This window comes from Anarhichas minor, unplaced genomic scaffold, assembly GCF_050575085.1.
Source record: "Anarhichas minor isolate MPS153535 unplaced genomic scaffold, ASM5057508v1 ptg000030l, whole genome shotgun sequence".
NCBI classification, from domain to species: Eukaryota; Metazoa; Chordata; class Actinopteri; order Perciformes; family Anarhichadidae; genus Anarhichas; species Anarhichas minor.
In genome coordinates, this window is record NW_027466476.1 from 3,083,805 (window position 1) to 3,098,488 (window position 14,684).

General features: G+C 41.3%; 1 protein-coding gene across 1 annotated transcript; it reads left to right on the forward strand.

Moving 5' to 3' along the window:
* Positions 1 to 67: 67 nt before the first annotated feature.
* On the forward strand, positions 68 to 13,874 carry rasal1 (RAS protein activator like 1). The gene is made up of 21 exons (XM_076104666.1): positions 68 to 166; positions 459 to 515; positions 1,766 to 1,879; positions 2,273 to 2,334; positions 3,548 to 3,677; positions 4,231 to 4,312; positions 4,475 to 4,615; positions 4,791 to 4,882; positions 5,764 to 5,881; positions 6,023 to 6,176; positions 7,356 to 7,420; positions 7,725 to 7,837; positions 8,451 to 8,643; positions 8,784 to 8,921; positions 9,940 to 10,084; positions 10,662 to 10,834; positions 11,784 to 11,921; positions 12,380 to 12,515; positions 13,127 to 13,247; positions 13,411 to 13,487; positions 13,622 to 13,874. The coding sequence occupies exons 1-21, from the start codon at positions 102 to 104 to the stop codon at positions 13,768 to 13,770; spliced, it is 2,463 nt and encodes an 820-aa protein (XP_075960781.1). The 5' UTR covers positions 68 to 101; the 3' UTR covers positions 13,771 to 13,874.
* Positions 13,875 to 14,684: the final 810 nt, after the last annotated feature.

The window sequence follows — 14,684 nt, forward strand, 5'->3', positions numbered from 1 at the left end:
GTGCCATGAAATGAAGAAAACTCACTTGCGGAGGGGAAGAGCACTATTTATAAGACCGAATGGGAACAGGATAAATTGGATTATTAGCTTCCTCGACTAAAATGGCCAAAAATACATCTCTTTATTTTCGAATTGTCGAGGGCAGGAACCTCCCGGCCAAAGACGTGTAAGTAATATCTGAATGGCATGTGTTTCTGTCAAGTATGATGTCTTATAATGTATCTAGTCTCAACACGGTTTAATAGCTCAGATCAGAGAAAATTCATCTTAGATTTGAAACGCCAATTTCTGGGACGTTGTCTCCTGTGAATTATGTTAATTGAAGGAATTTGAGGTGAGTCTGGTCTGTCTGCTCGAATTGACCTCAGCATACTTACAACTGATTAAGTTTACCAACCGGCAAAATTTACCATCCTAATATGTCTCATGTTGTCATGTCTTTTTATTGTCATCTTAAGCTCCGGAACCAGTGATCCATACTGCATTGTAAAAGTTGACAATGAAGTTGTGGCCAGGTGAGTTCTCTCTGATTATAAATGAAGATCTGCAATATATGTGCATGGAAAGTATATTGTTTTATATATATATATATAATATAATATATATATATATATATATATATATATATATATATATATATATATATATTATATATATATATAGCGACAGAGAATGTCTATTGCCTACAGTCAAAGTGCTCATCTATCATCACAGTTGGAATATTTGCAGTTCCACTCTCTGCACATGTAAGCCAGTGCAGAGTGTATGATCAAGGTGGTGGTGCCCACAGCGTGGCTCATGCAATGCAGAGAACCTGATACTGGTCCGGCCTTTAAAACACCCGCAGGTAACCATGGAGAGGGTGCATCAATTATTGCAGTGAGCTCATGGTGTAACCAAGGAGAATGCTGGAAGCTGGTTCAGAGGTGTTCTCAGTTTGAGTGGGGAAAGTACAGATGTAGTACAGTGCGATATTTCCAAGTGGTGCAATTTGACAGCAATCCAGATTTATTTGAGAGAAAGAAAATGTCTGACGTGTGAAAGAACAAACATGGGGTGAATGCAATGGCTATTGTTCCATCTGGCATGTTACAGCAAACAGCGCAATGATTCACTGCCGACACTCACTAATTATCTGATAGTGTTACTGGCCAATTGACTCCTCAGTGAGATGTTCATGATGTGGCTGGTAGATTGTGGTGGGTACAGTACACTCTTAGAAATAGAAAGGTTGATACTGATAAAAGATTTTCCCTTTTATAGGGTATTCTTTGAAATCCTTTGAACCTATTAACAATATGATGTATGTTTGGTATAGATACCGAAATATAGATTTTTGTCAATACCTTTCTTTCAATAATATACACCTGTTTTTCTTTAAAATCCGTTTTTATTTAGATGGTCTAATATTGGCAAAATAATAATCTAAATAGTACCTCAATAATAATATCTGAGCAAACATTCAGTGCCAACTTTTGGTACTTAGTGTTATGGACACATTACCGATAATAGGAGAACCAATGATAAAAGATAAAAGTCTGAAAAGGCACACGTGTTTTTTTCTTTTATCCTCATCCATAAATCATCCTGCGGTCCAAAACCCCAGTATTTCTTTTACATATTACTGGAAAAAGCATGTGATCTGTCTACCCTCCGGTACGGACTCCTGCCGTCACTCTACTGGTCTCTATTGTTGCATACATTCATGTGATGTGTTTCTGCGTATAAGGTCTAATAAGCACCCATGTGAAACCTCTCTCTTCAGGACTGCCACAGTGTGGAAGAACCTCAGTCCTTTCTGGGGGGAAGAGTACACACTGCACCTCCCGATGGGGTTCCATTCCCTCTCCTTTCATGTCATGGACGAAGACACAATTGGGTAACACTGTCATACAAAGCTGTATCAAAATGATTCCACATCCAACCACTGCTCTTGACTGACGGAGTTTGCCAGATGATTTGTAGTCCTTCAAGCCACGATTGTTTGCTTAACTTGCCTCATGATTGAGCCAACATGGACCTCATATAGTTTAAACGTTTTGGGAAAAAAGACTCCGAGCTTTGAATAAACAAACATCATCAGGCAGATGGTCGCCCAGATTGAGTGATTAAAGGTTTTTTTTCCTCCTCTTCTCGTGACCACCAGCACTCTAATCAGTCTCTTCAAATTCACCTCGTTTACCTCGACCAAGATCAAACAACTTTGAAAGCGTTTTCAATTGATTACATTTGATAATCTCTTTTTTCTTTCAATGTTTCCTTCTTTCTACAGCCATGATGATGTCATCGGAAAGATAACTCTGAGCAAAGAAGCCATTGGATCTCAAGCTAAAGGTATGACTGAACAAATCTGTTACAGGATGGGTGCAAGCTCATAGGTTAAACACACATGGCTTCCCATGACCCAAGGTGAGGAGACATGCCTCTTTTAGACGGAGTCTCTGGGAATGTTTCTCAGTGCTCTGTCGCACATTTCTTGTGATTTGCTTACATTTATTTTAAGAGTTGAGTTGAACTGTGTAACTCACAGGCTATAAAATGATCGCTCACATTGATGCATGCGTTGTTATGACGACTATCCCGGTGCTTGTCTGCGTAAACTGGGTTTATTTTCATTGTGCATCACAAACCTTCCTTTTGTGAGGAAGCCCGCAGCGCTGTGAAATGAGGAGAACAGCCAAAGCATTTCAAATGGCTTCAAACCATTTAACGTCTGGCTCTCTCATAGACGCTTTCACATTCAAGAAATGAGTCGCACTGTTTGCCTCCACATGCACCCAAGCACTTTCTGCACTGTCCTGGCCCGACACACGGCATTTCAAATATCGTATGTCGTGATGAAGTTGCAGTTTTATTCGATTGTTCAAAGTGTTTACCGGGGAATGTTTGCTGCATATCGATGCGTCTCTCCTCAGAGCCACCTGGCATGGCCTTCACTCGCGTGATTCATCTCTACATGGCGATACACTGAGTCAGTTAGTCACTCACAGGAATATTCCTCCAGTCTGTCCTTCACGTTGTACCCTCGTTTATGTGTGATATTTCTGAAATAATAAAACAGAATGCAGTGAATATGACATGACTGACAAAACAATATCACATAATTCACGTGCATGCCTACGGCATTATAGACATTTTTGCAAAACATATGTTATTACTCAAAAACATAAAGATTAACAATTAGTTAATTAATTAGGTTATATCATCAAATTGTTTGTTTTCCCCCCCATCGACAATCTAAATTCTAAAAAATACTTAAAGTTTAATATTGAATAAAACAAAGATAAGATAAAGTTAATCTTAATCGAGAAGATTAACAAGGGAATGTTCGGCATTGTTTGCTTTGAAACGTTTAAATAAACAAAATTGTTTCATATTATTTTTTTGGTGATCATTTAAGTGATCAATTGACATTAGTCCTGAAGCAATTAGTTGATTCATTAGAAAAATATGATTTGCATACTTAGTTTTTCTGTTTTTTATCCTCTCTTAATGTTTGATGCTTTGAGAGGAGTGTTGTTTTAATGAATAATGCCTCTATGGTCAGGACTAGACAGCTGGATGAACCTGACGAGGGTCGACCCTGATGAAGAAGTCCAGGGAGAAATCCACCTGAGCCTGGAGCTACTGAAAGACACAGAGAAGATCAGCCTGCGATGTCAAGTCATTGAAGCCAGGTAACATCAGTGTGTGCTTTAAATCCTGCCTCTGCTGTGAGGGGAAATCATTTCTCATTTAGAGATAACAATGGACAGCCATGGCCTAAACATTCACATGCAAGTGGTGAAACTATCACATATCTATGTAGTTTAAAAATGATTACACTGTTAATTAGTCAGAAGTTACATTGCTGTAGCTGAAGACCCGGCAATGCCATCAGTGTTTCTGTGCTGAAATCGAATCAGCATCGACCCGCAGGCCTCCACACTCTCCTCCTGAGTCATACTGCCACTATCACACCCCTCACTGCCCCATCTGTGCGTCCCAGGCTACAATCTCTTCCTCCCAGGCAGGGCACTAATGAGCATGTCAATCAGAGCTTGACACTCTGTTATTCAAACATGCTCAGATGAATGTGAATCGAGTTTGAAGAAATAAGGTCGAGTGGAACGTTTTAGCTGTTTTTCTTTGCTTACCAATTCAATTTGCAGAACAGGTAATAGGAGTTTTGTTGAGTATTTCAAATGCATTGATCAGTTCTGTTGTCTTTTGTTCTGGTGATGCCCGCAGAGACTTGGCTCCAAGAGATATTTCTGGAACCTCTGATCCTTTTGCAAGAGTTATTTTCAACAACCACAGTGCAGAGACCTCGGTGAGCTCTACGTGCGTGCATGTGCAGTATTGGTTTCAGACGAGCCAGAGATACATGTTCTGCTGTTGTAATTGATGGGTGTTTGGTTGTCATTTCATTTCATATTAGTGTACACATGTAAGGTTTTAGGAACTCCTAACACCCCGACCCTCTGGGTTTTAGATTATCAAGAAGACCCGTTTCCCTCACTGGGGAGAAACACTGGAGCTGGAGTTAGATCCAGAGGAGCTGAGTGAGGAGGGAACTGTCACTGTGGAGGTCTGGGACTGGGACATGGTGGGCAAAAATGACTTTCTGGGAAAGGTGAGGATGCAATAATTATGTAGTATGGCATCTTTTTCTTATAGATTTCATGTTGTGATCACTACACAATATGCTTCTCCTGGAAGCACAGTATTTTCCCACCAAAATATGCATGAAGTTTAAAGTTGTTTTTCCTGTCTGATATTGTCTCCTTGTTTATTCTTTCTTTTCACAGGTGGAAATCCCTTTTGCTTGTTTGAACAAGACACCTTCGTTAGAGAGCTGGTTTCGTTTGCTTCCCTTGGGAAACAATGAGGTTGATGCTGGGTGAGGATTATGGGCCTGCTTGTTTGTCCAGTGTGGTGACTTTGTGTGTTTGCATAACTAAGACAAGCATTTCCTCTTTAAGATGCAAATTGAACAGCAATCAGTGTGTTAAAATGCACTCAAGAAAGGTATTTGTTCCCCTCCGTGCTTTCTTCCATGCATTTTAATGAACTAGCACAGGTGTATAACCAGATCTCTCTTCTTTGAGATAATTTGAGAACAAAGAAAGCTGAGTGAACTGCCAAAATAAATAGTATCAAAGAGGTTCAATAGGAAATGACTCAGAGTTAAAGGGGAATATACTGCGGAGTAGAAGCTGGTTAGAGATCTACTTTCACCTAAAAAAAAGAGCAGTAATAGCAAAAAATATCCCCTATGGAATGTTAAAACTACTTCTTTGAGAGTTTTCTTGACCGCAAGGACACCGTAACGTTGTTTTTAGAAAGCCTGTTATAATATTGTACCAGACATTTAACAAACCCTCAGTGTCACTGTTTACTATTGATTTGATATTATCGGTGTTACACCTTACAAGAATATTGACATTTTCTAAGATCGTTTAGGAATTATATGCAATTATACGTAAACAGTTGAATCAGTTTTTATGGATTTCACACACTTCTTACGTACAAAGTACTTTGCAAAAACAGTGTAAATGACAAGTGCAAGTGTCCTTGGTTGTCCTCACTCACAGAACAATAAGTAGTCCAGGAGTTCATGGATGTTTCTTTTCCAGATAATATTCTGGTTGCTGTCATAGACACTTTTCCCGCTTTCTTTTCCATGATATTATTTAATGGGAGCCTACCTCATGATAAGATCAAAGTGTGCTGAAAATCTCTCTATTTTTTTGGTTCTGTGGTATTGTCCTCTGTTGCCAGTGGCAAGCTGGGAGCGCTGCGTCTGAAGGTGCGTTTGGTGGAGGACCGGATCTTGCCGTCTGTGTACTATCAGCCCCTCATTCACCTTCTGGTGGAGTCAGTCATCTCCCCTACAGAGGTCGGGATCACTGTTTTTGTTTAGTAGTGTAATGCATTTGACTCCACCACAATTCACTAAATCTGTGTTGGATTTCAGGCAACAGAAAAACTCCTTGTACGTGTTAGTAGTGGTTCATGACCTGAGTTCTCTTCTCCGCAGGTGGAGGATAGCAGTGCACTGACCATGCTGGAGGAGGTGAACACGGTTGAGAGCCGACAGGATGTGGCGATGACCCTGGTGAAGATCTACCTGGGCCAGGGCCTGGTGGTGCCCTTCCTGGATTACCTCAACACGCGAGAGGTCAACAACACCAGTAAGATTAAACTGTTAGATCACTGTCAGTCCGAACCTTTACCGACGGAAATGGCAGATATGCAGAGATATTAGTTCAAAACATTTAGCATGTACCAACCGTGATTACATAATAAACACACATACACAAGTTTATCTCTATTAGTCAGTGTTTGTATTAGTCAGAGAAACCTTCTGAGGGATGCATCTATTTAAACTCTGAATTGACATCAAGGTCTCTGAACATTTGTTATCTATGTGTGGGCAGCTCAAGTCTAACAGCACTATGTTTTATACCCTGCTGCCAATTATTTACTCGCCCAACATTCTTTTCATGGCTTCTCTGTTGTCTGTATTAGTCATGTTTTTGCCTCCGCACCACATCCCCATTGCTAACTCACACAGAGCCGTGCTCTGGTCTGCGGGTTCGGTTTAGTTGGTGTAGTTTGAGATAATAAGCATAGTGCCCATGTTACCATAGCAACTCCACATGATCCGAACTGTAACTGCTTGGTCAAGAATAGATGTCGCAAGCAGCCAGACATTACAATTGGGCGCCGGGTTAGAGAAAAGGAACATGTTCAAAAACCCACATTTCTCCACACGTTCTGATCTTTAAAACCAAAATATTTTACCTGGCAACCCAGTCCCGTCACTGTGGATATTTACGTATCGCCACATTGAAGGATTTAAGTAATGCTGCAGCAAGGTCAGTCTTCCCTCTGTTGTGACACTGGGCTCTGTGTTTCTAAAGAAGATCAATTCTTAGCCGATAAATAGAAGAAAAAAAAGCATGAACACGTGAGACCAAAAGCCTGAATTGAGGGCAGAAACAGACAAAGGATCCACGCACTGTATTAATAGCTTTCAGTTAAATTTAATAAAGCACTCTCAGAGATTTACGTCGAGTTGATTATGTGCCTGATGAGGGTCTCTGTGAAAGCTTTAATGTTGCTTTATTACACACATTGGAAGCTTTTAATACAGTGGACAGACAACAGTAGAGAGTTGACTGGAAATGAGGGAGATGGAGAATGACGTTCAACAAAGGTCCCTGCCAGATGTAAACCAGGGACATTGTGGTTCATGGTCAGCCGTGTTGTTTTTTAAATTATATTTATCAAAAGCTATGGGGACATGTTAAATTATGCTATTATTTTCTGAAAACCGAATCCATCTCTCTTCTGTCTTGCTCTCATAGCTGATCCAAACACTTTATTTCGCTCCAACTCCCTCGCCTCCAAGGCCATGGAACAGTTCATGAAGGTGCATTGATGTATCTATTGTTTTATTTAGTAATTTAAGTGATTGATTTTTCTGTTGCTACTTTGAGTCAAAGCATGATCTGACAATTAATTATTTCTAATCTTTTGCTACTTTCTTCCTTAACATTTCCTATCTCTATTAAATACATCTACTGGGTTAGTTACATGTCTTATGGTCCCCTTGCTGCATCATACTCTACCTTGTTTGCTCTTTGCATTATGCAGATTTACACATTTACAAAACAATCCCTGTATCACAGATGCAAATGAGATGTATTTAACATATGGTATTGTTTTGCTGTCAGGCTGTTGGCATGCTGTATCTCCACGAGGTGCTGAAGCCCATCATCAACCGCATCTTTGATGAGAAGAAGTACATTGAGCTGGACCCATGTAAGATCGATCTGAACCGCACAAGGTAACGCAAACCATGATTTATTGTTTTATTCTGACCTAAAAACAGTCCAGATCTGCTTTGGACGCTTGTCTTAAGCCACAAATGATACGCGATGGTTGTATGTTCATGCATGTACTTCACAATCTGTGTTAAAATGGTTAAAAGGGAAAAGCTGCCACAGGAGACTGCCCACTTCCTTTACACTTCACCCCAGAGAGGAAGACATCAATGTGAGAAAATGGGAAAAAAAAGGAATGTAAAAAGGGGGGAGGCTGTTGCTTGGCAACTGCTATGAGCCCCCTGAGATGTCTATCGAGGATCTAATGTGCCGTCTGTCTGCAGTAGATTTACCTGCCATCACCTTGTTTGTTGTTTCCACTCGTTGTCTACTGTCTACCGTCTCTTCCGACATCTTCAATTCAGCTCTCAATCGCATAGCATGCTCTCACATGTAATGACATAATCAGGAACAGAGGGGCTATCAGTTATATGATAAGAGGCTTTGTAAACTTGACTATATTTTAAAGAAATCCATACGCAAAACAGCTGGTGCTGTGTCTTAGGCTTGTGTATACTCTATAGTTTTCTGACACAGGGATTCAGTCATTTACGCTATCTGTCCTCCTCTGTGAAGACGAATTTCATTTAAAGGTGCAGTGTCAGAGGCAGAGGTGCGGGACAGCAGTGTGGAGATGCTGCAGAGCTACTTAACCAGCATCATCGAATCAATCGTGGGCTCAGTCGATCAGTGTCCTCCTGTCATGAGAGTGGCCTTCAAACAGCTACACAAGAGAGTAGAGGAGCAATTTGCTGAACCTGAGAATGAGGTCAGTCTGGAGCAAAACACACAGAAGAAAAACAGCTGGAAACACCTCTTCAAGGCATTTTAATAACTCCGTGGAGCTTGTTTGTTTGACATTTAATCATTTATGCATTACCATTACAGCTGTTAATATCATTTTTACAGGATGTGAAGTATCTGGCCATCAGTGGATTCTTTTTCCTGCGTTTTTTCGCTCCTGCAATCCTCACACCTAAACTGTTCCAGCTGAGGGATCAGCACGCTGATACACGTACAAGCAGAACGCTGCTGCTGCTGGCCAAGGTACAATTCACAATGCAGACAAACGTACACACACTGTTATGGCTAAATTATTCCAGACATCACACTTGTCTGAAAAAGTAAACAGGATGCGAGGACACATGCTGTCTGGCAACGTTGAGGAATTTTAATTTGCAAGTGTTAAGCAAATAAATATGAAGCAGGAATGCAACGTGCAATGTTTATACTATATGTGCAGGCAGCAGTGCTTTTGTGTGGCATGATGCCCAATAAGAGCAGGAAAAGCACTCAGCCGTTCCTTGCTTTTCACCTTGTGAGGTAATTACATAATGCTAAGTCGGCAATGTCTGCCCAAAGTAACTTTTAGTTTTATGTCAATATAAAAACTGCACTTCCTGGAAATGTTATTGATAACCTATAAATATAGGTTTCCTTTTTGTAAAACACGTTTTTTATGTCCCAGAGGCTGGAATCTGTGGATTGCTTTACCAACTACACCAAGTATGCAGTAGTGCCATGCCATTGTTTGCCATGAAGTTTAAACAGTAGACCCACTCAAACGTCCTGTTTTATGTGGAAATAAATCAAATTAAACCATCGGAACAGAACTCCCCATGATTTTGAAAGAAAGGGACCCCCGACTGTCTCTTTCATAAACACCCTCGATGTCATTATAAACCGGGGTGTCATTTTAGAAGAAAAGTGAAAACTTGTTGTTCTCCCACGTGTGGGTTTTGTGGTTGCTGTCCATGGTGCTGAAGTGCTGTTGCCATGGGTCCTCTACAGAGAAAGAGAACATGCTATTTTTACCTCTGTGTGTGCCACGACCAGACTGCGGTTCAAAGCCCAGCATCAGAGAGAGGTGTAGAGAGGGACTTCCTCCTCGCCCTAGGACAGGTGTGGGCCGGACAAAGGGCCTCTCAGCATGCTTGCCCTCAGGGACCCTTTTGATCTCCGACTTTGAGATATGCAGTCACTCACGCTGAGTTCTGTCAGTTACTGGGGATTTGATGTGGAAGATGTGAATGTTGAGTGGAAATTGTGTCTTTGCGGTCACCAGGCATTGCAAAGCGTCGGGAACTTGGGCCTTCAGCTGGGTCACGGAAAGGAGCAGTGGATGGCGCCTCTTCATCCCATCATCCTACGCAGTGTGGCTTCTGTCAAAGACTTCCTGGACAAGTTGATTGACATAGATCATGACATTGGTAAGGATGACAATAGTAAACACACACCGCTAAACTTAAAAGGAAAGCAGGTCATGCTGTTGAGCTAATCAGCCACCGGCCAGCTGCTAGTGAGCACCAGCTGATATCAGGATTAAGCAAAACAATACTGTAGTGGTGAAATATTCATAACTAGCTGAAAGACTAGAAAAGAAATGACATAATTAATGAGCTGGCAGGGAGCTGGAGTGAGAAGGCGTTTGTACACGCCACACTGGTTACCCAACATGTTCTGGCCTGCTTTCTTACTGTCGTGTGTCAGCGAGGCTGTTGTTGTGAAACTTCTTCCCCCTCTGATATATCATGTTTCAGCCGCCTCCTGCACACCACACCTACTCTTTTCTCTTAAAGGCCAGTTTGACATTTAATGCTCTTCAGGTGGATTTGTTGGACAGAAAAAAAGAGGCTTGTTATGCCTCTTTGAAGCTGTCCTTCATGTGGTGATGAAGGAGGCTGAGGCACCAACAATGACAAATGATAGAAAATGAAGACTTGAACACGCTAAAACATGTGCTTCTTTACATTCTCTGTTTAAAACTATTTCAACTTCATTCTGCAGTGTCTGAGGTGCCACAGAGGGCTGTATTCATGCCCTCGGTCACAGTTAAAGAGGGGTACCTCCACAAACACAAGGCAGAGGGACCACAACTGCTATCCCGCTTTGCCTTTAAGAAACGCTACTTCTGGTTGACTAGTGAGACACTGTCCTACGCCAAGACGGCTGATTGGCAGGTTAGTACTGAACCAGTAGGTTATAGCTCTATATTGTTTATATTTACATATCTTTATCTACTTTACTAGCCATTTTGGCAACCAGCCATTGTTTCAAGTTTTCATCTGTTTGCTATGTAGCTTAGTACTGTTCTTGAATCTGTCTTCTCCTGTGACATCTGGGCCAAAACACAAGTGATGTCTGCCAGAGAGAATCACTCACTTTGAATCAAAGTCATGTGAAAGTGAATCATCCTATATAAGAAGCTGATATGCCCTCTGAGGATGAATTAATCACTGCGTCTACCCTTTTAAGGACGTTTATCAACTTGGCTCATAAAAAGAGGAAACATTTCAGTCATCCCCAGCTCACTTTATTGTATTCATGTTGATCTCCTTGTGAGAACATCATTAGTAATATTACCATGTGGTGCCTAACCTTGTGATAATGATCTCCTCTCATTCACCAGCCAGAGACAGAGAGAGAGAGAGGGAGACGGAGAGGGGAGCAGGCTCTCTCTAGCCCAGTAAAAAGCCCTCTCTTTGAGCCAGTCTCGGCTTTGTGTGACTGGAATAAAGGCGCGGGGTAATTGAAGGCTGTGGATATTCATGCTAACATTGCAAATCAGATTGTAGACAATGTCCTGGCCCCTCTACTCAATGTTGAACCACTCCAATCTCAGTGAAGCGAGCTCCCACTGGAAGTGGCTGATTTACACTTTAAAGTGGCCTTTCCTGCGATGCTGATTTCATCTGCACTTCCTCCTTGTCTCAAATGGTTCATCCTAATCTAAAATCTAAGCGTGCAAAGGATCTCAGTATAAGACACTGCTCCGATAATTTGCTCTGTGATCAAATGTTATCTCACTTAAACCTCAGTGTAGACGCCTGATGCAAAAGCATGATCCATCCTGAACAGCCTGCATACTTCTGTTTATTGGTGTTGTGGTTTGTGGCTAAATTGTTGCAGGTGCGCTCCTCAATCCCTATTCTTTGTGTGTGTGCCGTGGAGAGGGTGGATGAGAATGCCTTTCAGCAGCAGAATGTAATGCAGGTCATCACCCAGGACCACGACGGACAGCTGCACACCATGTACATCCAGTGCAAGGTGCTTTGGTACTGACACCAGTCAGTCACCAAAAAAGTTCTTGACCTTTTTCAGTTTGCCATGAAAATGCTTTTTCTTGGATTGGCGCTGTTTCCACCACTTTCTTGACATTTGGCTTTCTTATAGAAACGTTTAGATCAAAGACAATTAAGCTGACTATGGTATAGCATTCTTCCTAACTCTGGCATGTTTACAGCTTGTATTTTTACACTGATGTTCATTAACATGCTCTGTCCAAATCAAATAAACAAATTGATGAATCCATATTTAATTGTTCGTTTAATAAGGCATATATATATATATATAGATTGTAAACACAAAACATGTAATTTAATTTACCATTTACTGTAATACTTCAAGGATTATTAGTTGATTACTTTTGCATTGCAACATTTTTCCTGCTTTGATTTCAGAATGACTTTAATAGACCACCTCATGGTATATTTGTGTCTATGTAGAATGTCAATGAGCTGAACCAGTGGCTGTCGGCAATCAGGAAAGTCAGCATCTACAATGAGCGCATGCTGCCCTCTTTCCACCCAGGGGCTCATCGCAGTGGCAAGTGGACCTGCTGCCTGCAGGCGGACCGTGCTGGTAATCCTGCTTTCATTACTTCTTATAGCTGCACAAACTTCTAAATCCTTCTATTGGGACTCAGGATGTAATGTATCTATGTAAACTACTTTTGAATTACACCTACCACTCCCCCAGAAGGAGCATCAGGAATTAACATAATCTCAGCATTGTTGACCGTCGACATACGTTATTTCACTCCCGGTCAATTTGCTTGATGATGGCTTCAAAGAGCAAATGAGCTCCTGCTGATTCGTATTTAATGAATAAACCCTCAATTTGTAGCTGCCATGTTTTTGTTGCATCAGTGGAGAACAAGCTCTGAGAATCATAATGCAATTTTCTCTGACCAATTACATTTAGTCACCGTCTGAAAGCTACATCTGATTACATTTCTTGTGTGGGTTTTCAGAGTCCTGAGCAACAGAAATGTTTCATCAGTTATTGTTTATACAACATGTGTTCCGAGGGTAATATTGTGTGCTGGGGTTTGAGTGCCACCAGGACTATTAGCATTAAAAATGTACAAACTTGTATTACCATGAGACCGCCGTCAAATTAGCAAGTTGAATGATATGCAATGTTTACCTGTTGTGAGGAGCACCACTGTTCAATGAAAGGCTGGCTCTCAGTTATAGGCTGCAGTAGAACCCACTCAGCTGTGACACTGGGTGACTGGAGTGACCCGCTGGATCCTGATGTAGAGACACAGACCATATTCAAGCAGCTTCTCCAGGGCAGAGACAAACTCAGGTCGGTGGAGGAAACAGTCTGTAAACATTTCCAGCATGCAGTTCATTTACTGCACACTAGAGGTCAATGTTGCAACACAGGAATGCATTGCCCTGCAAAGAAAAAACTGCTTTTGGAGAATAGTCAGTGATCATAAGATTCATATTTCTGATATATATTTCAGGAAAAAATATGTAGAGATGCCAGACGCTGATCAGACATCCAGCAATAGAGAACCGATCAACTCTGACATTCACCCAGGTGAGGCTGCAGCTCCATCTAAACTCTACATTTTCTGCCATGGTGGAGGGACTTGTATGAATGTGGATGGCCTTGTGTTGTCATCAAGATGATCTATTTCTGTTGGATAGCATTGTACACTTTCTGCCTCACAGATGGTGCAGAATGCAATGTTCAGCTGGTGAAGCCAGGTCAGAGCGTTGCTGCCCGGCTGTTGGTGGTGATAGAGGATCTGGAGCAGGCTCATGCCACCTTCCAGTGCAGAGAAAAAGAGGACGGCACCAGTGTTATTCTGAATCCCTAGACTCGACACAGACTTGGATCCCACTACTAATGCCTGTAAAAAGGGAATCCTGCCACTTTGAATCTTTTGTATTCTCTGAGTGCCACTGACTTCAACAACGCCGGGGAGAGATTATGATACCTGACGACAAAGGGGGGGGGGGGCGAGGGTCTTTGAAGCATGATTTGACAATCTCTTGCATGGCCTACATACACTTGTTGTGAAATGTGAAAAGAAGCTTTTATATTTTGAGATACTGTACAGGACCTCAGTCAGGGTCACATTTTTATGCAAAAAGCTTGTTGTAGTGTAATCTACAGTACCTGAAGGTGTTTTGATATTGCTTTCATCAACGTTTTGTATTTTATTGAGGCAATTTATCACCATGGTCGCAATGTAGCAGTCACATTAACGTTATAGATCATAGCACCATGAGTTTTTGAAATACTGGCGCACATGCCACAGTATAATGCTGCCTGTACAATGAGCAGAAATAATATTAATGTAATTGTTGCTTTGGTCCCTTTATACAAAACAATGTGCTTTTGTTTCGGTGCTATGGCCAGTCAACTTAAATGTTTGGTTCTGATGTAATTTGCATATTTAAAAAGTCCTAACATTTGATGTAGCCATTCCTAAAGTCATAAGGATAATATCTACATGTTAACAATTGTATGTCCATACATATAATTGAGACAATAGAAGTAACAATCATGTGAGATGTTCCCATTTGATACGTTTACAGTTTCTTTCGATTTTTGTGCCACAATATTTGGCTCACAGGTGTCAGGATATGTTTGAGAGGCCAAATTTGTTTTTAAAATGCTTTTTGAAGCACTCAAATCACGCAATTCTCTCTACATATCTGTGGGACACATGAACTGTACACAGGCATGTTGTAAGGCCGTTTCCCATAGAGCAGTAGTGTTCAGTGT